We start from the raw sequence: 19,968 nt of genomic DNA, 5'->3' as shown, positions 1-19,968 counted from the left end.
CATCATGCTTCACAGAACAGGTTTGCCTCCGGGGGCAAGGTGGTGGGGTGGACTATTCAGTTCGGCACCTGGTCTAGAAGGCCCTAGAAGGTTCAGATAGGGACTACCGATTCTCAAGACTATTTTCTGTCTCCCAAAGAGGCTAAGACCAGTAAAGAACTGACTCAGTGTCTCCCAGAGGAGAGCTGAACTCAGACAAAATAGAAACCTCGGGGGACGAGAGGTAGAAGTAAACAGGTTTTTACAGCAACACATATTTACTATGCCTTCTCAGACCTTTCCAATAGTTTTTTTCCTCCAATTTACTGGATTTTCGCACCCCTTCTCTTAACCTGCTTGTCTCCTTTCTCACAGACTCCACCCTCCCGCCTGCACACCACCACCCACCTGCAAAGGTAAGGGCCAAGGGCAACTACACTCGGACTAGTGTGCTCGGCGGCTAGCTCCAGTCAAGAGCAGTTGTCTAGATGTAAATTTGACGTGGAGAAATCTAATCTCCCCCCTGTGATGCCCCTGGCTGCTGTGCCTCTCAGAGGAGGCAGAACAGGTGAGGGCGGCTGGAGGGAACTAGTTCCCGGGCGGTCTGAAAGGGCGACGGGAGGGTGCGGGAAGTAAAAGGAGGTGCAGCCTGAGCACAGTGTCTCTCCCAGGGATCACCTTGCGTTGACCTACTTGAGTGGTGCTGGAAGGAGCCAGAGAGAACGAGGGAGAAAGGCGGGGCGGGGCGGGGCAGGGGGTGGGCGGGGCCTCGGGCTGCATCCTTCCTGGTGCTCGCCTGTGATTCGCGGACAGATTCGGCCGGAAGCGCCCGCAAGGCGTTGGCGGCACACGTGGTGACGTGCGAGGGGGTAAGGCGCGAGCTGGCCGCGGTTGCGGCAGTGTCTCTGGGGCGCGCGTGGAGGTCGGTTGCTGGGGACTGCTGGGTACAGTTTCTCCGCCTGCGGCTTCAGCGCAGCTGTGCCGGCGAGGGAGTCCCCGCGAACACTCGGTGGCGCTTCCCTCTCCTCCCAACCTCCGTGGACCGACCGCGTGTCCTCCCGCTCGATCGCTTCCACCCTCCGCGGCCTCGAGACGCGCTTTCCGTTGGGCCTGGTCCCGCCCGCTTCCTGCTGCTCCCGTTGGAAGCTCCAGAGATGAGTTTTTCCATCTCTTCAGAGATGAACCAGGTAATAATCCTTGTTCCCAGCAACGGGGGAGGAGAAAGAGGGAGCGGTTGGAATCCGAGCTGAGAGATGGAGTGGTGTCCCAATCCTGGGGGGGAGAAACCCTTAAGCCTCCGCCACACTCTGTGGGCGAGAGGCCGGCACCTTGAGAGCCCTTTGCTTCGGGCGCTGCCACGGTTGCTGGGTCCTGGCGGCCTCAGGCGGGTGCCGGCAGCAGCCTCGGAGAAAGCTGGAGCAGAGGGACCAGGGAGGGAGGAACCATACGTTCGGGGCCTGTGTCAGGGGGCCGAGGGCCAGGGATGAACTGCCGGAAGGAGGACGCGGGAATCTCCATTCCCACTGTCAGAACGGATGCCTTAGTGTGTGGGTCTGCCCAGGTATGGACTCTCTAATGTGAGACCTCCCAGGACTAGCGTGTGGGCGGAGAGCTGATCCCGGGCTGCATCGGTGTCCGCGGCCTGGAGTGAGGTGGCACCCCCGTGGGCCGCGGGGTCCTTTGTTCCCGCTCCACGTTGCCCGCTTTTCTTGCCAAGCGCGGGGAGAGGAGGGCGGGGAGGAGGGAGGGAGCAGCTGCCCTGACGTGTCGGCGCTGAATGACTGTGGAGCTGGCCAATCCCGGGCGGGGGTGTGCAGACGCAGGGCTTTGCCTTTCAGCGCGCAGAGTGGGCGCCGGCCCTGCTGCGCGCGCGGAGGAAGGTCTGGAGCTACGGGTTTACCAGTCACTCTGGGGCGCTCGCCTGTGTCTTTTTTTTTTTTTTGCAAAAGATTTCGGCGGAGAGGTGTGGTCTTTTCTGATCTTCGCCTCTTGCAAAGGGTCTCCGGTTCTAAGCTCTTAGGTAGGTATCAGGCAGTATCAAATTGAGAGTTGAACGTAGGGAAACTTGAACCACAAATACTTTAGAAATAGGTTTACTTTTTCTAAGTACGTCGTATACAGATCTTTGTGTGAGACAGCAGATTTTGAAAGCTATAGCAAGTAGAAATCGGGTGCCTGAAGGGTGCATTTTTATTTCCTATTGTCAATTGTTAGTGATGGAGGTTAGAACATCCTGGCCTCACTTGTATGTGGATCTTCTGTCTAGTAATAAAGAAAAATTTTGGAAGCTTAGTACTACTAATAACAGTTTAACAAGTCCAGTATGAACCAGACTGTATTTTCTCTTAATAATTCTAGCTCTGGCGGTTGATTTAAGGATAACAAGATACTAACGAATACCTTGTAGGCATAATACTGCTACTGAAGCTTCTGGCTTAAAGATGATGAGGCATTGTATTTGTATATCTGAAGATGAGGCAAACACTGACTATTTAGACTGAGATTGAGAAGAGTATCATTTAATGTCAGCTGGCAGGCTGCTTATCAAATGTCTATAATTTGGTACCTGGAGTTTGTGTAAAACAGACTAGAGTCACTGACCAAAAAAAGATCCGGAATAGTTTTCCTCTGTATTTTCTTATTAGAGGACATCTCTGATTAATGGACATAAATTTCTTGATTTATTTTAATGTTCTATTTTTCTAACTTTTCCCCCTAAAGCAAAGCATTCCAGGTTTTGATTTAGCTTTAAATTAGTGGGGGTTTGGGCTCCTTACTTAAGGGTGGGGTTTAGTTTTCTTTGCTTTAAAAAAAATATTTTAGGTGGCACTTAAATGTGGTTTTGCCAATAAGGGCTTTTGAATGTAAAAGTTTTCTTGTTAAGCAAATGTCTTAATCATGTTTACTAAGATCAGTTACTCCTAAAAATAATTTCATTGACCTTTCAACACTATGAATGGATAATCAAATCCACAGGAAGGAATTCTTCGAAGTTGGGGATCCTTCCACCTTTTTGTGCTAAAATGTAAATGGAGGAATTATGGATAAGGGAGTGATTTCTGGGTTTTTGGTTTTTGTGCATGTTTGGACTACAGCAAATACATGCTTAGCTATAGTTACTAACTTCAGTTACCACCTTGGAGATAATTTCTGAACCTATACCTAGATCAGTATTATGACTCTTGTGGTATCAGCCTGAACGCCCAACAGGTACCTCAACACTGTAATGTCCTAAAGCAAATTCCTCAGATTCCTCTCTTCATTCCTAAATTTAGGGTGGAGCAAACTCAAATGACTGTTAGGCTTTTTGTAAATCTAATTCGGCCATTGGTTTTGATCCTGATGCCTCCTATCTACGCTGAATGCCTTTACTCCCTGAGGAGAAGCATGGGTGTATCTATACTTTTCCTGCTTCTCTGTTTTAGCAGGCCATCTGCACATTTCTGCTGGTGTCCCGTGCTTCTTGCTAAATCCTTTCCAGCTCTCCAGCATTGTTTAAACCTAGCACCCATCGCCATTATTTCCTCTCCCACTATTCTCCGAACGCATCCCACAAACTGCAATCTTTTGAGATAGAAATAGCTGCAGTTTCTGGAATATGTATCCTGCCATACTTTTTCCCCTTTTTTGTTTGACCTGTCTTCACTGCTTGGTTTATCTCTCTGTCTGGTTGGTCTGCATAATGTTCCAGGCTGGAGAAAGGGGGTTAATTCCACTGTGTCATGAGCATCCCATTCCAGATTGTGCTTGCCATATGTTTGGGGCTATAAATGACTGTGGGATAAACCAACTACAGAACAATGAGGTTAAAAGCATGGGGCCGAGTAAGTCTGGCTGGCGACTTGATATAAACGGATGGGGATTGTAGTTTCAGAGGTGACACTGGGGATTGTTAACTTATGTTTTTAAAAAGATTCATTGGTTTACTTTGTATGATTCTAAAATCCTTTAACAAATGGAATCGATTGCTATTTTGTGTGAATGGCTGCCCTCAAAAGACTGCCTTGAAGCTTAGGATGTTTGTCATTTGCCTTGAAGTTTTCAGGATCCTTTGAAGGTTTGATAAGGTTTTATCTTGCTCTTTCTTGCTGAAGGCCCAAGAAAACTTTGGAGGGAGATAATATTGTGCCCACCTTTTTTAACTCTTCAGAAAAGAGACCTGTTGAATTCTATTTCAGTCAAGCCAATCTTTTTGGGGTCTGTGGTAACACGTGAACTTCTGGATGTTACTAAAGAAGTTTAATTACTCATTTATGAGTTTTCTGTCTCCCTTTCTTGCACTGAGTGTATTAAGGAACTGGAGAATATTTACCAGAATATATTGCATTTAACCTTGGTTTTAATTTTAAAAGTGGGTTAGTCAGATATATATGTGAAATATCAACTTTTGGGTTGGCTTTTCAAAGGAGAAAAGCTCTCTCTTTACTTTTTTAGTCCTATAGTTATTGAGTTTCAATTAAGATTTTCTGTGAATTTTCGGAACAGTTTAAAACTCTGAATTTGCCCAGTCTTACTTTAGTAGAAGTGCATGTGAATTGTCAAAGACATGTTTCTGGGGGCAGGAGTTGCTGTGACCCCCTGACTTGGGGCTTGGTGAGAGTAGGGACATATGTAAGGACAGTCATTGAATAAAGTAAGTTTGCTGCATTAACTCCAATATCCATTGGACTTGCATTAGCTTTTAAAATCAAGTAGGGTTGCACTGATGAGTAGACATTAAAGTGATAAGATTCGTACTAAGATCTTGATGTACTAGAAAACCATCAAGTACTAAGTGTATAGTAGGACTCACTGTATTTGCAAAACTAGTAATACTGTACAGATTTATGTGCCAAGATTTGCTACAAAAATTTTCCGCATTCTCCCAAAGGACTGAAGTGATTTCAACCATCTGTTTTTGTTTTTAAAAATAAACTTAAGGTAGAACTTTCAATTTATCAAATGCAAATAGATGCTATATTTATTTTTAGATCAAAACTAGTTTACAAATAGATACTGAATAAAACTGGTCAAAGTTTCAAATATTTATAAATCTCCATATCATAATGGTTTGGGTTTTTCAAAGGGCACATTTTAATCATATCAACAGAACTTGCAAGGAGGGTCTCCTTCCACCTTTTTAAGAGCAGCTTATGCAATTGAAGTGAGGGGTTAACCGCCTGTGTGCTTGAATGGGCTGGCCCTGTGTATACCATATGTACAAAGATTTTCCTAACTTGTGCCGGGCCTTGGCTAAGAACGTTTGAAAGTTTCTTTAGGAGATGGTGTGTTCTCTATAGAGAGGTGTGTGTTACTTGGAAAACATCTATTTTGTTAGTCCTGGTTCCTTAAGAAAAACTGAGTTAACTAATCTAGAGGAAAGTATAGAGCCATGGAAATCAGTATTACGTAATGGTTATGATATAATTTCTTTGTGGGGGTACACACTGACAACAGTCCCAACTGAGGCAGAGGAATTCTCAGGCACAGTTGGGGCCAGTGCGATCCCACTCTTTTACAGATTGAGCGTGTGTTGAATTTAGCACAGGAGGTTTGTTGATGTAGAACTGGACCAGACCTTAGTGGTTATTTATCTTAACAAAATTGCTAGGTTTAGAATTGTGGGTTTGATTGATGTATAAAGGAAAAGGAAGTCTGGATAATTTTAAGATGACATTGGAAAATACGCATATTTCTCAAATAATTTCTTTGTTCTGGTTTCCTGGAGTCATGGTGTAATCACAGTTTAGGTGAATCTTTGTATTCAAGTTTTTGGCTGAGTTGCTTTGGTAGGGGGTAGACGGGATAGATACAAGGATGAACAAGATGGAGGCTCTGCCTTCAAGGGACCTTGAATGAAGGAAGATACAGAAACAACCCAGAAGAGGCCAAGCCAGAAGGTCTCACATACTGTTCAGAGAGGGGTCAGTATGTGGAGAAGCTAGTTCTTACTGGGGGGGATTTGGCAGGAGCTCTGTAGAAGTAAGATTTCATCTGGCAGAGGCTGGACTAAGGCACAGCGGCAAACCCAAGGCCGATGGGCCAGGCCCGGCCTTCCACCTTCTTTTATCAGGCCTGGCAGTGCTGAACAGTGCTTAACTGTTAAGGAGTAGTTACATTTATACAGTCCTAAAATTACATTTGGCCCTTTGAAGGCAACCGTGAGGCTGATGTGGCCCCCAGTGAAAAAGAATTTGGCACCCCCGGACTGAGGGTATTTATAAGAAGGTACAGAGGCGGGGAAGTGCAGAGCACATTTTGGAGAACAGTGTATCCGGTTTGTCTATAACATTGTGTACATGTCTGGGAATGACGCCCAAGTTGCTTGCTGGCTGGTGAAAACAGAAGGATCATGTGTTTCCATATTCACCTGACTCCAATAGTAGAGAATAGAATTAACCAGGATTTATACAAGGTCTGGCACCAATGACATCACTTTTTTATTAGAAAATCTCTTACTACAAAATCGGAAGCATGTACTTCTGTGCCGTAACAATAGCAAATTCAAGCGCACCGTATGACAATTTAGATGAAATGTTTAAATTAAAACTGTAAATTATCAAACCCACATTATTATCCCACAAACCACACTCAAGCAGGCTTCACTTTTGCCAGGCCCTGTGTTTGTTTTCTGACCTTGGGTCTGTGTATCTCACTTAAATGATCAATATTATCAGCTCCTCCTGTCTTTGGGAAAGGTTTGTTTGTTTCTGATTACCTCAGTAGTGGCAGGTGAAATAAAAAATATTTATATACTATGTAATCACATTTGTGTTAAGTTATTTTCTCTCTTCATGCCATTTATGTCAAAATCTCTTCGAGATCAAGACTTATATGATCTACCCAGATCAATGGCAGTCTTTGATCCTTCTAAAATATTTCATTGTTACAGATTATGATGCATGATTATCACAGAAGAAATTCATGTCTATAGCTTTTAAGGACTTGATTACATCATTTCCAAGCCTGATAGTTTTGGAATCACCATTGGAGCTTAAGACACCTCTGCCTTCACTTCAACCAACCGTCTTCATACCTCAATGAAGTGCTGAGATTTCACACTCCTTTGCCTCGGATATTTAAGCCCCAGAGGTACATTTCTCACCAGGATAGCAGGTGAGTGAATATTCACTGCCCAGTGCACCTTTAAGATACCTTGTTTTTTCTAAAGACTGTACCACCTACACTAATACCCTTCCATAACTTAAAATGTGAAGTCAGTAATCTATTTGTAGTAAAAAAAAAAAAAAAAAATTCCCATCCCCCCCCCTTTTATTTTGGATTTGGATAAATCAGTTACTTCAAACCGACTCTCCTATTAATGCTTTAGAATGGTGCGTCTCGTGTAGCCCGGTAGTCACTTGTTCACGAGAAAAGGTGAAGTGGAAACTTTAAAAGAACATAAGTCTCTGTCATGTGTTTTTCTAAGTGATTTAGAGTATATGGAAACTTGCAAAGGGACCAGAATTTAAGTTCATCTTCCGTATCAGTTTTACCATTTGAGGATGAAGGAATGACAGCAGCCGAAAGGAACCCTGCACTGGAGGACCAGGCCGCAGCCGTCCGGGCCTTTAGCTGGTTCACAGAGCGGGTGTGGGCAGGGCTGGGCATTCGTTTCTCTCCCTTCGCAATGAATGTCAGTAGACATGGAAACAGCCCAAATCACAGATGCCCACCGAGATACTCTGTGAATCCTTGAAAAGACCACCAGAGCACAGGGGTACAAGGACTTGGATGTTCAGTACCGGTGCTGTTTCACCAGTGTTCTTGTAAGATACATTTTTTGTTGTTGACAGGATGGAATTTGAAAATTAAGATACTGTATTCCTTTTTAAAACATGGAAATCATGATTCACAAGTAAAATAACTCAGCTTCTCTTTGCTCTTCAGCCAAATTTATAAGGAAAAATGATTCCCAATGGATATTTAATGTTCGAAGATGAAAATTTCATTGAGTCCTCCGTTGCCAAATTAAATGCCCTGAGGAAAAGCGGCCAGTTCTGTGATGTTCGGCTTCAGGTAGTTAAAACCTAATTGGAAACTTACGGAAGTGGTCTTTTATTATTCAAAGCCATAGAATCTTGGATTTGCTTATTTTCTTGTTCATAGGAGGCATTTAATGAGATAACTTTTGAAAGAGAATGATGAGCTAGAGAAATACAGAGTCCGTAATGTTTCTCATTTGAACCCCTCATCGTTTCAGGTGTGTGGCCATGAGATGTTGGCACACAGAGCGGTCCTGGCTTGCTGCAGTCCCTATTTATTTGAAATCTTTAATAACGATAGTGATCCTCACCGAGTTTCTCACGTCAAATTCGATGATCTCAACCCGGAAGCTGTTGAAGTCTTGTTGAATTATGCCTACACTGCACAGTAAGTTCTTTGGTGTAATTCATATAATCGGGAAGTCTCATCAGGAAATTCCAAGTTTCTCTATATTAAGAACCTGTATTAAAGCCTCGGTACGTAAAATGATCAAGAACTTTTATTTTTTAACAGGTTGAAAGCTGATAAGGAATTAGTAAAAGATGTTTATTCTGCAGCCAAAAAGCTGAAGATGGACCGAGTGAAGCAGGTGGGGTACCAGAAGTAACAAACAAGGACTGCTGTTGTCGGGGAGTCGTGCTTTATGATTAAAATGCATGCTGTCATTTCTTAGTGTTAAGAACTTGAAAGACTTTTTTTCCCCCTAGAGAACTGAATATGCTATTTTAACTGTAGCTGATAGTGATGTAGCAGGGTCACACCTCCTGTCGGGTAATAGGGGCTGGAAATGTGCCCTTCCAGCAGTCTTCCCTGGGAGGGTGTCGGTGTCAGCGCTTGGTGGCATGAATTTAAATATGTATCTGTTCACTGTGCTAGCGGGACAGTGCAGGGAGAGCAACAGAAAATTGGAACAACTGTAACAGAAGAGTAATTTAAAAAAACAAAAAAGAATCTGTGTGCAGGAGAGAGGACAGTGCTTGGGTGAGCTTTGGGCAGAAAAAAGCATGTGGCTGTGTGCTTTTGCCATCTGGAGGGACTCAGACTTTTCTAGTACGATGCTGGTTTAAGGTCCATTTTGGCACTCTCAATTTAAAGAAAACTTCACCTGGATTGTTAAAACCAGGGATCAATGCAAAAAATATATGTATTTCTTCTTCTCCATCCCATAACCTCAATTCTTTGTTCTTTTGCTTTTTAAAAAAATTTTATTGATTGATTTGAAAGAGAGAAGAACACCAGTTTGTTGTCCCACTTACTTAATGCATTCACTGGCTGATTCTTGTGTGTGCCCTGACCAGGGATTGAACCCACAACCTTGGTGTATCAGGACAGTGCTCTAACCAACTGAGCTATCTAGCCAGGGCAATTCTTTGTTTTCTTACTCTTCCAGGTTCTTTAAAAGTATTCCTTCTAGAATTTAACACCATTGAGAAGTGCTTAATAATTCATAGGAAGAAAAGCATTTAATCTTCTAATGTGGGGGGTCAGTAAACTCCAGCCCTCCTGCCATAATTATTCTACTTGAAAGTTGTACTTTACATTTCATAGGCATTATCATAGCATTTCAGTTTATTTTCTTAGATGAGTTACACATTTGTATGGCATTCTTTGATGTTCACTATTCGCATGTGTTTCTTCCAACTGTTGAACTTGTTTTCTCGTGGCAGTAAGGTTTTATTCATCTTTGTCTTCACAGATGCATGCACACTGAGTACTAAATGTTTGTCAAATAAAATGCATGTAAATGTTGGCACTCTTGTTTTCCAAGGTTTGTGGCGATTATTTACTGTCCAGAATGGATGTTACCAGCTGCATCTCTTACCGAAACTTTGCAAGTTGTATGGGAGACTCGCGTTTGCTGAATAAGGTCGATGCTTATATTCAGGAGCATTTGTTGGAAATTTCAGAAGAGGAAGAGTTTCTCAAACTTCCACGGCTAAAGGTAGGAGTCCAATCCACAGATGCTTATTTCCAGGCACAGAATCTTTGTCCATGTTTTGAGCAAGGAATGGTTGTAGAAAAAGACGCTGCGTTGAAACGATACTGTTATTTTTAGCAACAGCGTCACAGTTTTCTGCCAACCAGTTTGTTTACTGTCTTTGTTTTTTTTGGCTACTGGTTCTTAACTCTAGTTCACAAGTTAGAGTAAGTGCAAGTGGGGCTTCTTTATTCACGGCTTTAGTATGAATTTGAGAATGAAGCTGAACATTGGAGGGTCAGCACTGATTCACATGTAACTGCTCTCATCCAACTCTAGTTGGAGGTGATGCTCGAAGACAACGTCTGCCTGCCCAGCAACGGCAAACTGTACACAAAGGTAATCAACTGGGTGCAGCGCAGCATCTGGGAGAATGGAGACACCCTGGAAGAGCTGATGGAAGAGGTTAGTTTTAAAGTAAATGGGATTCAACAGTTCTTAAAAATTATGTTGCTATAACATGAAGGATTCCCTTTCACCTTTATTTTATAACCATGACCCTAAAGAATTTAAATTTTGCTATAGGTACCCCTAAGCTGAGAAACAGGGGGGGTGTCCAGGTGAGCTGAATGAACTGTTCAGTTTGGTCTTCTGCTTTCCTTTTTAAATTTCTTTGCTTATTATGTGCTATTAACTTTCTTTAAAGTAGCATGTAATTTGCTTTAGAAGTGGGAGGTGGTACACTGAAATTTTCTGTAGATTCTTAATTTTTCTTCACAGGTTTTTGCTTTAAAGTTGACAAGTAGGTAAAAGCTTCTAATGGTTGTTCCTCCCCATTGATTTATCTCCCCATAGGTTTATTAACAAAACTAGGATACCCAAGACTGAAGAAACAAGAAGAAACCTCAAGTGTATTGACACGTACAGAAGCAGCAGTCCTGCCCCAGTTCTCCTAAGAAAAACCTGCTGTGGGCAGAGAGCGATGATGATTTAACGGTGTTTACTCCTTTACAGGATTCCTACCTTTAAAGCTTGGTGTTTTTCAATGATATTGTTCATACATGTAGTCAACTCAGCTTGGGCTTTTCAAAGACACACAAGAAAAAAAACGAATGGAGAAACAGTGGGAATTAAATAGTGGCAGATGGAGCAGTGGAGTGACCTTGAGTTTATCCCTGCACTTAAGCCTTTCAGGCCCACTAATGGCTTACCACACCTGTTAGGCCTTTAGAAATTCTATTATCATTATGTTCTGGAAAGGAGAACAGGCGATCTTCAAGTCCTGTGTAGTTTTCCACTTGAAAATCAGATGCATTCGCCTTGTATTTGCATCTGTTAAGGGAAGTGTCTCTACAGCTTGTTTGCATTTTTGAATTTGTTTTTCATCTGTTTTTCTTGACATTGCCTATAGGACAGAAACATGTTTATGCAAGTTAGACCACTTTTCCTTAGAGGTGTAAACAATATTCAGTATTTTATTGTGAATAATGTGTATTTTGAAGACCCTATATACTGTACCTAGTGCCTTTTTTCTTAATGCTGTATAATGGAAGCTATGAAAAAAAATGAAGATTTCTTTCATGCCAATCAAGCCAAAGACTCTGCAGCTGGGCCTAGAAGATTCTGTATTTTATTTTTGTTTTTTACATTTTTACATCCATGACATGTATTTTCTTTACTCCGGGATCCCGCCAGAATAAGATGTCAAGAAGCTCAAGCAGCACCCTGGAGATTTCCCCGAGGCGGTTGTGTGATCTGCGGACCAGTGGTGTAGCCATGGAGACGGTAGCCACATGGGTGTTCTGTTGCTGTTTTGCAGGTTCAAACCTTGTACTACTCAGCTGATCACAAGCTGCTTGATGGGAACCCACTAGATGGACAGGCTGAGGTGTTTGGCAGTGAGGATGACCACATTCAGTTTGTGCAGGTACACTTTGCACATCTGAGGTAACCTCAGGTTGGAATTTGAGTAGAGCATCATCGTACAGTGCACTGAGATTTTCCTTTAATGAAGGAGAGTGGAAGAGCTTCCTTGGTATGACATTTGGACAGAAACATTTTGGGGAGAAAACAAGGCATACCTTAGAGTTAACTACCACTTTTTTTGCCACATAAAAAGAAGTTAACAAATCGGGAAACCCCAACTTAGATTTTTTTTCTCAATAACATTTACAAATAGTAAGAAAGATTTCAAATAAGATGAAGCAATGTAGAAATAAATGTGTTATGTGGTTTAAAAAATAGTTTGGGAACAGAAGTGACTATTAAGTAGGTGCAGTTTTTTTTAAAGTGTCACACTTTCTTACTTTGTGAACAAATAACAGAAAATTATGCAAATTGTAAGTGTCACACAGTGAACTCATTAGTTTAAACCTTGCCTGGTCGGAAGCTCCGAGAGACTTCCTCTTGCCCCTCCCCAGTCACTGCCCCGCTGTACCCCCAAAGGGGAGCCATTATCCTAACTTCTGAAACAACAGGTTGGTTTTCCTGTGTTTACAGTTTATATAGATGGTCATACAGAAATCGTTCTGGGCGGCGGGGGGCTTTAGCTCAACATCGTATTTATGAGGGATAAAGTACAAAGTAGGTGCTGGCCCAGCTTAAGGGGTGTTCTCCTTTAATAACTAGAAGACAACTGATGGACTCACACGTAACCCGTATGTGACATTCTTAGGTGTTCTGTGTTAATAGTGACTGAACATCTTCATTCTCAGAAAAAGTTTTTGAGTCTGAAGATAACATTTTTTCAAAAGTACTCGTTCAACAAGCGAAGACTGAATCCCTGAGAAGTGGCAGGCAGTGTTTTAGATAGGGGGACACAAAAATGTCTTTGACAGTTTGTGCTTGTAGGACCTCATAGGAGCTGTAAAATGGTACAGGCATAAGAGGTGTCTACCGAAGGCATATAAAGGAGGGCAGAGTGGAGGCGCGAGGCTGGGGCAGTTGCACAAAAAGAGGCGACGGTTGAGCCATCTCGGGGTCAGAAGAGTTTGCACGGCAGACAGCAAAGGGAGTCTGGGCAAGGACGACGCTCTTGGAGTCGCAGGTCACACGACTGGGAGAGTGGGTGAACGCCACCGACTGGGGCTTCTACTTACACTTTCAGAGAACTTTAGAAAAGGGAACAGAGTGGTAGATATATTTCACGATAGAGAAATGGGCTAAGTTATGGTATTTTTCTGGAGAGCAAGCATGTGTATTAATCGTATTTTAGACAAATGGTTAAATATCAGGTGGCGGCCTCTGGTTTGTGGCATTCCAGCTGATTTGTGCTGTTTTTTTTTGTTTTTGTTTTTTTTCTTTACAAAAGGATTATATGAAACCCTTCTGTTTTTATAATCAGTTTCAGAAAGTAGATTAGAGCTCCTGAGACCAATTTGTAGACCATTCCAAGCAGCGGTTCAGGTGAAAAAATGAAAAGGGCTGAATGTGAGGGCATTAAGGAAAAGGGTGGACTCCAGATACTCAGTTACAAGGAGACTGAGTCGGTAGTTAGTTTTTCTGATGTGTTTATTTACTTGTAGAGAAAAGGGAAGGTAGTAAGAAAGGGAGAAAAACATGTGGAACGTGAGAGAAACATCAGTCGGTTGCCTCTGGCATGCCCCCAGCCAGGGACCTGGCCCACAACCTAGGCACGTGCCCTGACTGGGGATTGAACTGGTGGCGACCCTTTGGTTCTCAGGCCAGCATTCAGCCCACTGAGCCAAACCAGCCAGCCCCGAGTCAGTAGTTCTTCATGACGGTTTAGATTAGGAAAAGGAAGAATCTGAGAGTGAGTGGGGTTTCTGAAGTGTGACTTCCTAGGAGGAGGCAGTGCCACGAACAGAGATCACAAAGGGAGAAGGATGAGAGGACACAGGAAGCCTCAGGAACGGAAGTAGAGAAGGAGCCATTGGAACGCTAGGAGGACAGTGGAAAACTGTTCTGTAAAAGCTAGTTGACGCAGGAGGAGGAGGTGGGAAGGAGGACTCACTTGTCAGCCATGTCGTAACCTCCTCGGGAGGTCGTGTGAAGGGTTAGGGACGCGACTCCTGCACTGGTTCCGGGAAACTGCTTAGTAGTAACCTCGGTGGATATGGTTTCCTTGAGTAGTAAGGTCAAGAAACCCTTAGCTTGCCAAGCTGAGAAAGAAACAGCCACTAGAGACCGCCTCCTGGGGAGACACAGGCAGAGGGGGTGGGTGGTACGAGTCGGGGTGGGCACCTCTGAAGGGAAGGCGGAGTGAAGGATGGCGTTTGCAGATGTTCAGAAGGAATATGAAAGAGTCCAGCAGTATTTCTGCACCGGGCTGGTTGGTTGTGCACACTGGCAGTCTGCCTTGTCAGTGTGCTTGTCCCTTTCACGTTGATTTTCTCCCTGTACGTTAGACCAGTTTTCTTACTGTGCTGAAAAAACTCTTAATGGAAGCATTATCAATTTGTGATGTTTCGGATCCCTCTTCCCACAGATCGGGGGAGGGTTCTGTGTTCCTTGTAACTCTAGTAGCAGAGGACAGTCTGTGGTACCTAAAGAGTGGGTTTATACACAGAATGCCTAATCTTTTATTTTAGTCGTTATTGCCTTGGGCAGTATGTATGTTCTCTGAGTTTCAGTATTTTGATCTATGACGTGTAGGTAGCATTGCCCTCACTGGGTTAAAAGAGATGAAGTGAAAAAGTGTCTGATGACACCTGGGCACGTAATAAACGTCTCAGTGGAATGGAATAACCATTAACATGGTACATTTGCTGCCTTTTCTCAAAATAGCCTACAGGTGCTATAACCACACTTGCTGAATGGCCAAGACCAAACTTGGCCGTAAATAGTTTTTTCAGAGCTTCAAGTAGCTACCCAGATCTTTTTCTCTACTGTTACGTGGATTTTCGCTTCTATTAGAAGTACAGTTTTCCAGTACAGTTTTACCTGCCCCCATGGCTCTGGCCCTGGGGACCTGAGTAAGTGGATAGGCAGACGTGGCCAGGGACTGCGGGGAGGGCGCTGGTGCCCGTTCACTTGGTAGCTCCTCTCAGGGCAGGCTGCGCTGGCTCTTCCTGTTCTCCGTGATCACATCTTTTACAGATGGCGTGGGCTAAAGTCCTTGAAAGAAAACTATCAAAGGGAACTCACACATGAGAACGCATCGGAAATCTCTGAGAGTCATTTAAAATTTGCAACTTTCCCCCTCTCCCCTCTCTTTTAGTGTTCCTGGGTATTCTACTTTGTGAATGTTTGGCTCTTTTAGTAGTATTGTTTCATTTCTAATTACTATTTCTTTTTTATTTCTGTGGTTTAGTATAGTTTTGTTTGTTTGGAAAACCACTCTATAATACCTATAAGGAAGTCCTAAAGAAATAGACTATAAAAGGTTTTTTGTAATTACACTTTTTTTCTGTAAAGAACTTTCAGAGGGACTGGCTGCATGTTCCTCACGTCCGCTCACTTTTTGCTGGCATTGTGTGAAGGGCTCTCTGGTACATGGTGACATTGACTTCTCTAGGTTTGAGGGTCGTCGTGGAGACAGTGGGTTAAATGCAGTCTCCATTAATTAACGTCATTTAAAATTTATAGTATCTTTTAAAATATTCTGTACTTAATATAAATGTGAGCATATGTGGATTATGGAATGGAGGATTTCCCTTTTTCCCTCCATTAAAGAATTGACACTCGGCCTATAATATATAATTTTAGTTGTTCAAATTGAGCTTGTCCTGGCCAGGGAAGTTTTGTGAGCATAGTTGTTCTGAAGCGCAGAGGGAAGTAACTTGTGTCTGTTGGAAGTGTTGGTTGTGTTCTGTTTAGGCGTGCGACGTGACGCACAGATGCAGGGTACTGAGTGTCTTTTTCAGTGTTGTGGAATAGCTCGGGAACAAAGGTACACCTGCTGTGGTCTTTGGCTAGGTGTCTGTAGCTGCCTTTTGATCTTGCAGAAAAAGCCACCACGTGAGAATGGCCATAAGCCGATAAGTAGCAGTTCCACTGGATGTGTCTCTTCTCCAAGTGCCACGGTACAAAGCCCTAAGCATGAGTGGAAAATCATTGCTTCAGAAAAAACTTCAAGTAAGTATATTTCGCTTGTCAGACTGTCTTAAAATTTATTTATTTTTGAAGGAGTGTTAGTGGAGCTATTTTTTAATATTTTCAAACTGACTACTTGAGGAAACATCTCTAGACACAGCAAAGTTTGGAGCACAGTAGCAGACCGTTCCTGTCTGGAATCGGGAGTTCAGTTCAGGACTGCTTAGCAACCAAAAGGAACTAGTGATTGCATCTCACAGCACTTCTGTGCTTTCACAGATAACACCTACTTGTGCCTGGCTGTGCTGGATGGTACGTTCTGTGTCATCTTCCTTCACGGGCGAAACAGCCCCCAGAGCTCACCAACAAGTACTCCAAAACTAACGAAAAGCTTGAGCTTTGAGATGCAGGCAGATGAGCTGGTGGAAAAGCCCATGTCACCCATGCATTACGCACGGTCTGGTCTGGGGACAGCAGAGCTGAACGGCAAGCTCATAGCTGCAGGTAAGAACAAGGGTGAGTGATTTCTAACTGGAAACCTAGCAGCCAAGTCTCCGAGTGGACATGTTACACTTGCTTGTGACAGACACACTTGGCAGAGAGGAGGGTGTAATACACCTTCTTTCCCGGCGTTTCAGTTTACCACACTGTAGGACAACAGGGAAGTAACAACTAAGTACTGTTTGCCTAACCTTTGATGCAGTGTGTTTTCCATTCTTAAACTAATTTAGTCATACTGATAACGTTACTATTTGGCCATTTGTAAGCTCTTAAGAAATGCGAACTACTGGGGCCTTGTAAGTTTGTGGATACTTTAGCTATTCTGGACCAGAAACCCTTGTCCAGTCTAATGTTTTACGCATAAATCTTTGTGGTTCTTTCACCAGGTGGCTATAACAGAGAGGAATGCCTTCGAACTGTTGAATGCTATGACCCATGTACAGATCGCTGGTCCTTCCTCGCCCCCATGAGAACACCGAGAGCCCGATTTCAGATGGCTGTGCTGATGGTGAGTGCGTTCGGCCCACACTTAGCTTCTTCTAATAACTGGAGGGTGGCAGAAGTGCTCACCTCGTACTTCTCGTACAGGGCCAACTCTACGTGGTTGGTGGGTCGAACGGCCACTCGGATGACCTGAGCTGTGGAGAGATGTATGACCCATATGTCGATGACTGGATTCCAGTTCCAGAGTTGAGAACCAACCGTTGTAACGCCGGTAATGCTGCTCCCCTCCTGAGGTAATCGGCATTTAAACAGGATGCTTCAGTTCTCAGTGTGTGACCTTATTTTCCACTCACGTAGGCGTGTGTGCCCTGAATGGAAAATTATACATCCTCGGTGGCTCTGATCCATATGGTCAGAAAGGACTGAAAAACTGTGATGTTTTTGATCCTCTAACAAAGTCATGGACAAGCTGCGCTCCTCTGAACATTCGTGAGTTGATTTTTTTTTCTTTAAAAGTTTTTTTCCCCTTCTCCTCCCTACCCCCCCCCCAAAAAAAAAAGACCTCTGAATTAATAGTGTGTGTAGTACACACTACAGTTTTGGGAGATAGGGTGGTAATTTTGGTTTGACTTGATTTCACAGGTAGGCACCAGTCTGCAGTGTGTGAGCTTGGCGGTTACTTGTACATAATCGGAGGTGCGGAGTCCTGGAATTGCCTGAACACTGTAGAACGTTACTGTCCTATAAACAACACCTGGTCTTTAATTGCTCCCATGAATGTGGCTAGGAGAGGGGCTGGGGTCGCTGTTCTGGATGGTGAGTACTGGGATTCGGAGAGGTGAGGAGTCAGTGGCAGGAGTTTGTTCTAAGATCCCAAGAGAATGTCAGTGATAACTATAAGCTTATTTACATCATTCAGAATTTGGAAGCAGCCATCTTTTGTGTTGCAGTGGAGTGTGGTGGGGTATCTTTTGGTGGTTTTCTTAAATCAGAAACTCAGTACTTAATATAAATATATTAATTCATTAATCTTTTGATGAGTTCACTGAATTAAGTTCTAAGTCATTTTCTTCCACAAATCAAGCCCTTAATGCATCATTTTGGAGCTTGACTTTATTTCCTTAGAGCAGGAATTTTAAATTTTTTGATTTGCCAAACAAAATAAATGCAAATCATCTAGATCTGGTCATTATTCTAATTGCTCTCTACCTGATTAGAGGTAAAACTTTTTAGACTACTTTTCAAGGCATTAAACTGAGTTTTATAGAGACACACCTTTCTTTCACATTCAGTTTATTGGTTTACATACAGTTGCTACAGTGAATTTAGCTAGCATTGTTTTGGGAACAAAAGCTGAGTCTTAGTAAGCTTGTGGCTCAGCTGGGGAAAGCATGGGGTTGTGCACGCACCAGCAAGCCAGCCTGCTGGCCTGCAGCCTCCAGCCCACCGTGAGCCTGGGCAGTTCTCGCCCTTCAGTGACATTTCTTTGTAACGTTGATGAGATGCCCTGGAACTCAACTCTTGTTTATGTCAATTAGCCTACGATAAAACTGGTTTTGTCGTATGTTGTCTCACTGAAAGTCGTAGAACCTATCAACAACATTTAAGTAAGGACTTAATAAGTAACAGTGTTTATCCTTAAAAGTTTATGTTTGAAAACAATTTAAGCTATTCTGTATGTATATTTAAAAATAGTCCTAACATTCAACTTTGTTTCCAAGAAGAAATTTCTTTACCAAAATCATTTTATGTAGTTGGAAAACTCAAGATAGAAAACATTCAGTTATCTGAAATCTTCTGCATCTTCGTTGTTACACACTGGACTAATACAAACCCTCCAGTGCACAAAACTGTTGTGGTCGCTATTTACTGTGTCTTTGGCAAGTTGTTTAACATCTGAAATGGCAGTAGTAGCAACTACCACACGGGATTGTTGCGAGGACTGCACTGTAGCTAGGTGGTGCCACCCCTACTCCCAAATTGCCCTGAGTTCCGTGTGAGTGGGTTTTTACTGGTTTTATTCCACGTATATCCCCAGCCTCTAGGGTGTGCTTGTCACACTAGTAGGCATTTCATAAACACTTCTGACAGAATGAAGAGGCATTTCTGAGAACCACCGATTTTAGCAAAAGACAGGTTTTGGGTGTTTTTTCCTTCACCTAGATTAACTTGTCTCATTTCTCTTATAGGAAAACTGTTTGTGGGTGGCGGCTTTGATGGTTCGCACGCCATCAGCTGTGTGGAGATGTATGATCCAGCTAGGAACGAGTGGAAGATGATGGGAAACATGACTTCGCCAAGGAGCAATGCTGGGATTGTAGCCGTAGGAAACACCATGTATGCAGTGGGGGGGTTTGATGGCAATGAGTTTCTGAATACCGTAGAAGTTTATAACCTTGAGTCAAATGAGTGGAGCCCTTATACAAAGATCTCCCAGTTTTAACAAATTTAAGGTTTTTTCAAACTAACAGGCTTAGTGATGTAATTGTGTGTAGTAGAGGTACATTTGTGAATAAGGAGGGTGGGTGGGTGTAGAGGTTGCTGACAGCAACACAAAGCTTTGCATATTGCATACTATTAAACAGGCTGTACATACTTTGTGTCATTAGGGAAGGAATGCAAAGACGAAGATCTGTTTTTGTGTATTTTTAGGGCTACTTTGGTTATTTTACTTTTTGGGAGTTGGTATTGTAAAAGAATAAACCGAGAATTGATTGGGTGAACCATTTCAAGAAGTCCCCTCTCCTCCACCACCTTTCTTTTAGCAATTTGCACTTAAATGAATTTTTCCTCAAATGTGTATTAGGCGAGAGGGGAAGGGTATTGAGATACAGGTGGTTGGGTGTTTTAAGAACCCTTTTTCAATAACTGGAAACCCTCTATAACAAAAAAAGACTTATTTAACTAGATGGCAATGACTATTTTTGTTTTTATTAAAAGAATGCTGACATGCCTACCAAGATGTAATCTTTTATGATTGCCTTTTATAACTGTATCCTTAGCAGAGTGTTTGACCTGTTGAAGATGTGGTGGAGTCACTCTGTGGAAGCAGAGGGAAGCGTTTCTTTTACACACCTAAAACAACAATGTCTGGGCATTTGCCTCAGCTGCGTTATTTTTTTGAGAATGAAGTACCAATGTTTATTTGAATGGAACTGCTGAACAGT

General features: G+C 43.0%; 1 protein-coding gene across 3 annotated transcripts; it reads left to right on the top strand.

Moving 5' to 3' along the window:
* Positions 1 to 374: 374 nt before the first annotated feature.
* IVNS1ABP (influenza virus NS1A binding protein) lies at positions 375 to 19,761 on the top strand. 3 transcript variants are annotated; one of them, XM_037145701.2, is made up of 15 exons: positions 375 to 395; positions 6,851 to 7,074; positions 7,849 to 7,977; positions 8,162 to 8,331; positions 8,458 to 8,533; positions 9,713 to 9,886; positions 10,202 to 10,327; positions 11,682 to 11,789; positions 15,769 to 15,898; positions 16,136 to 16,360; positions 16,744 to 16,865; positions 16,946 to 17,072; positions 17,159 to 17,290; positions 17,444 to 17,617; positions 18,991 to 19,761. In XM_037145701.2, the coding sequence occupies exons 3-15, from the start codon at positions 7,867 to 7,869 to the stop codon at positions 19,242 to 19,244; spliced, it is 1,929 nt and encodes a 642-aa protein (XP_037001596.2). In that variant the 5' UTR covers positions 375 to 395; positions 6,851 to 7,074; positions 7,849 to 7,866; the 3' UTR covers positions 19,245 to 19,761. The 3 variants fall into 3 exon arrangements, with proteins under 3 accessions (XP_037001596.2, XP_037001594.2, XP_037001595.2); XM_037145699.2 differs by lacking the exon at positions 375 to 395 and adding an exon at positions 845 to 1,166; XM_037145700.2 differs by lacking the exon at positions 375 to 395 and adding an exon at positions 1,905 to 1,999.
* The last annotated feature ends 207 nt before the right edge of the window (positions 19,762 to 19,968 follow it).

Source organism: Artibeus jamaicensis, unplaced genomic scaffold, assembly GCF_021234435.1.
Source record: "Artibeus jamaicensis isolate MK-2021 breed Jamaican fruit bat unplaced genomic scaffold, CSHL_Jam_final contig_2170, whole genome shotgun sequence".
In the NCBI taxonomy this organism is placed as follows: Eukaryota; Metazoa; Chordata; class Mammalia; order Chiroptera; family Phyllostomidae; genus Artibeus; species Artibeus jamaicensis.
The sequence above is the reverse complement of the archived record's forward strand: the minus strand, read 5'-3'. Positions and strand labels throughout refer to the sequence as shown.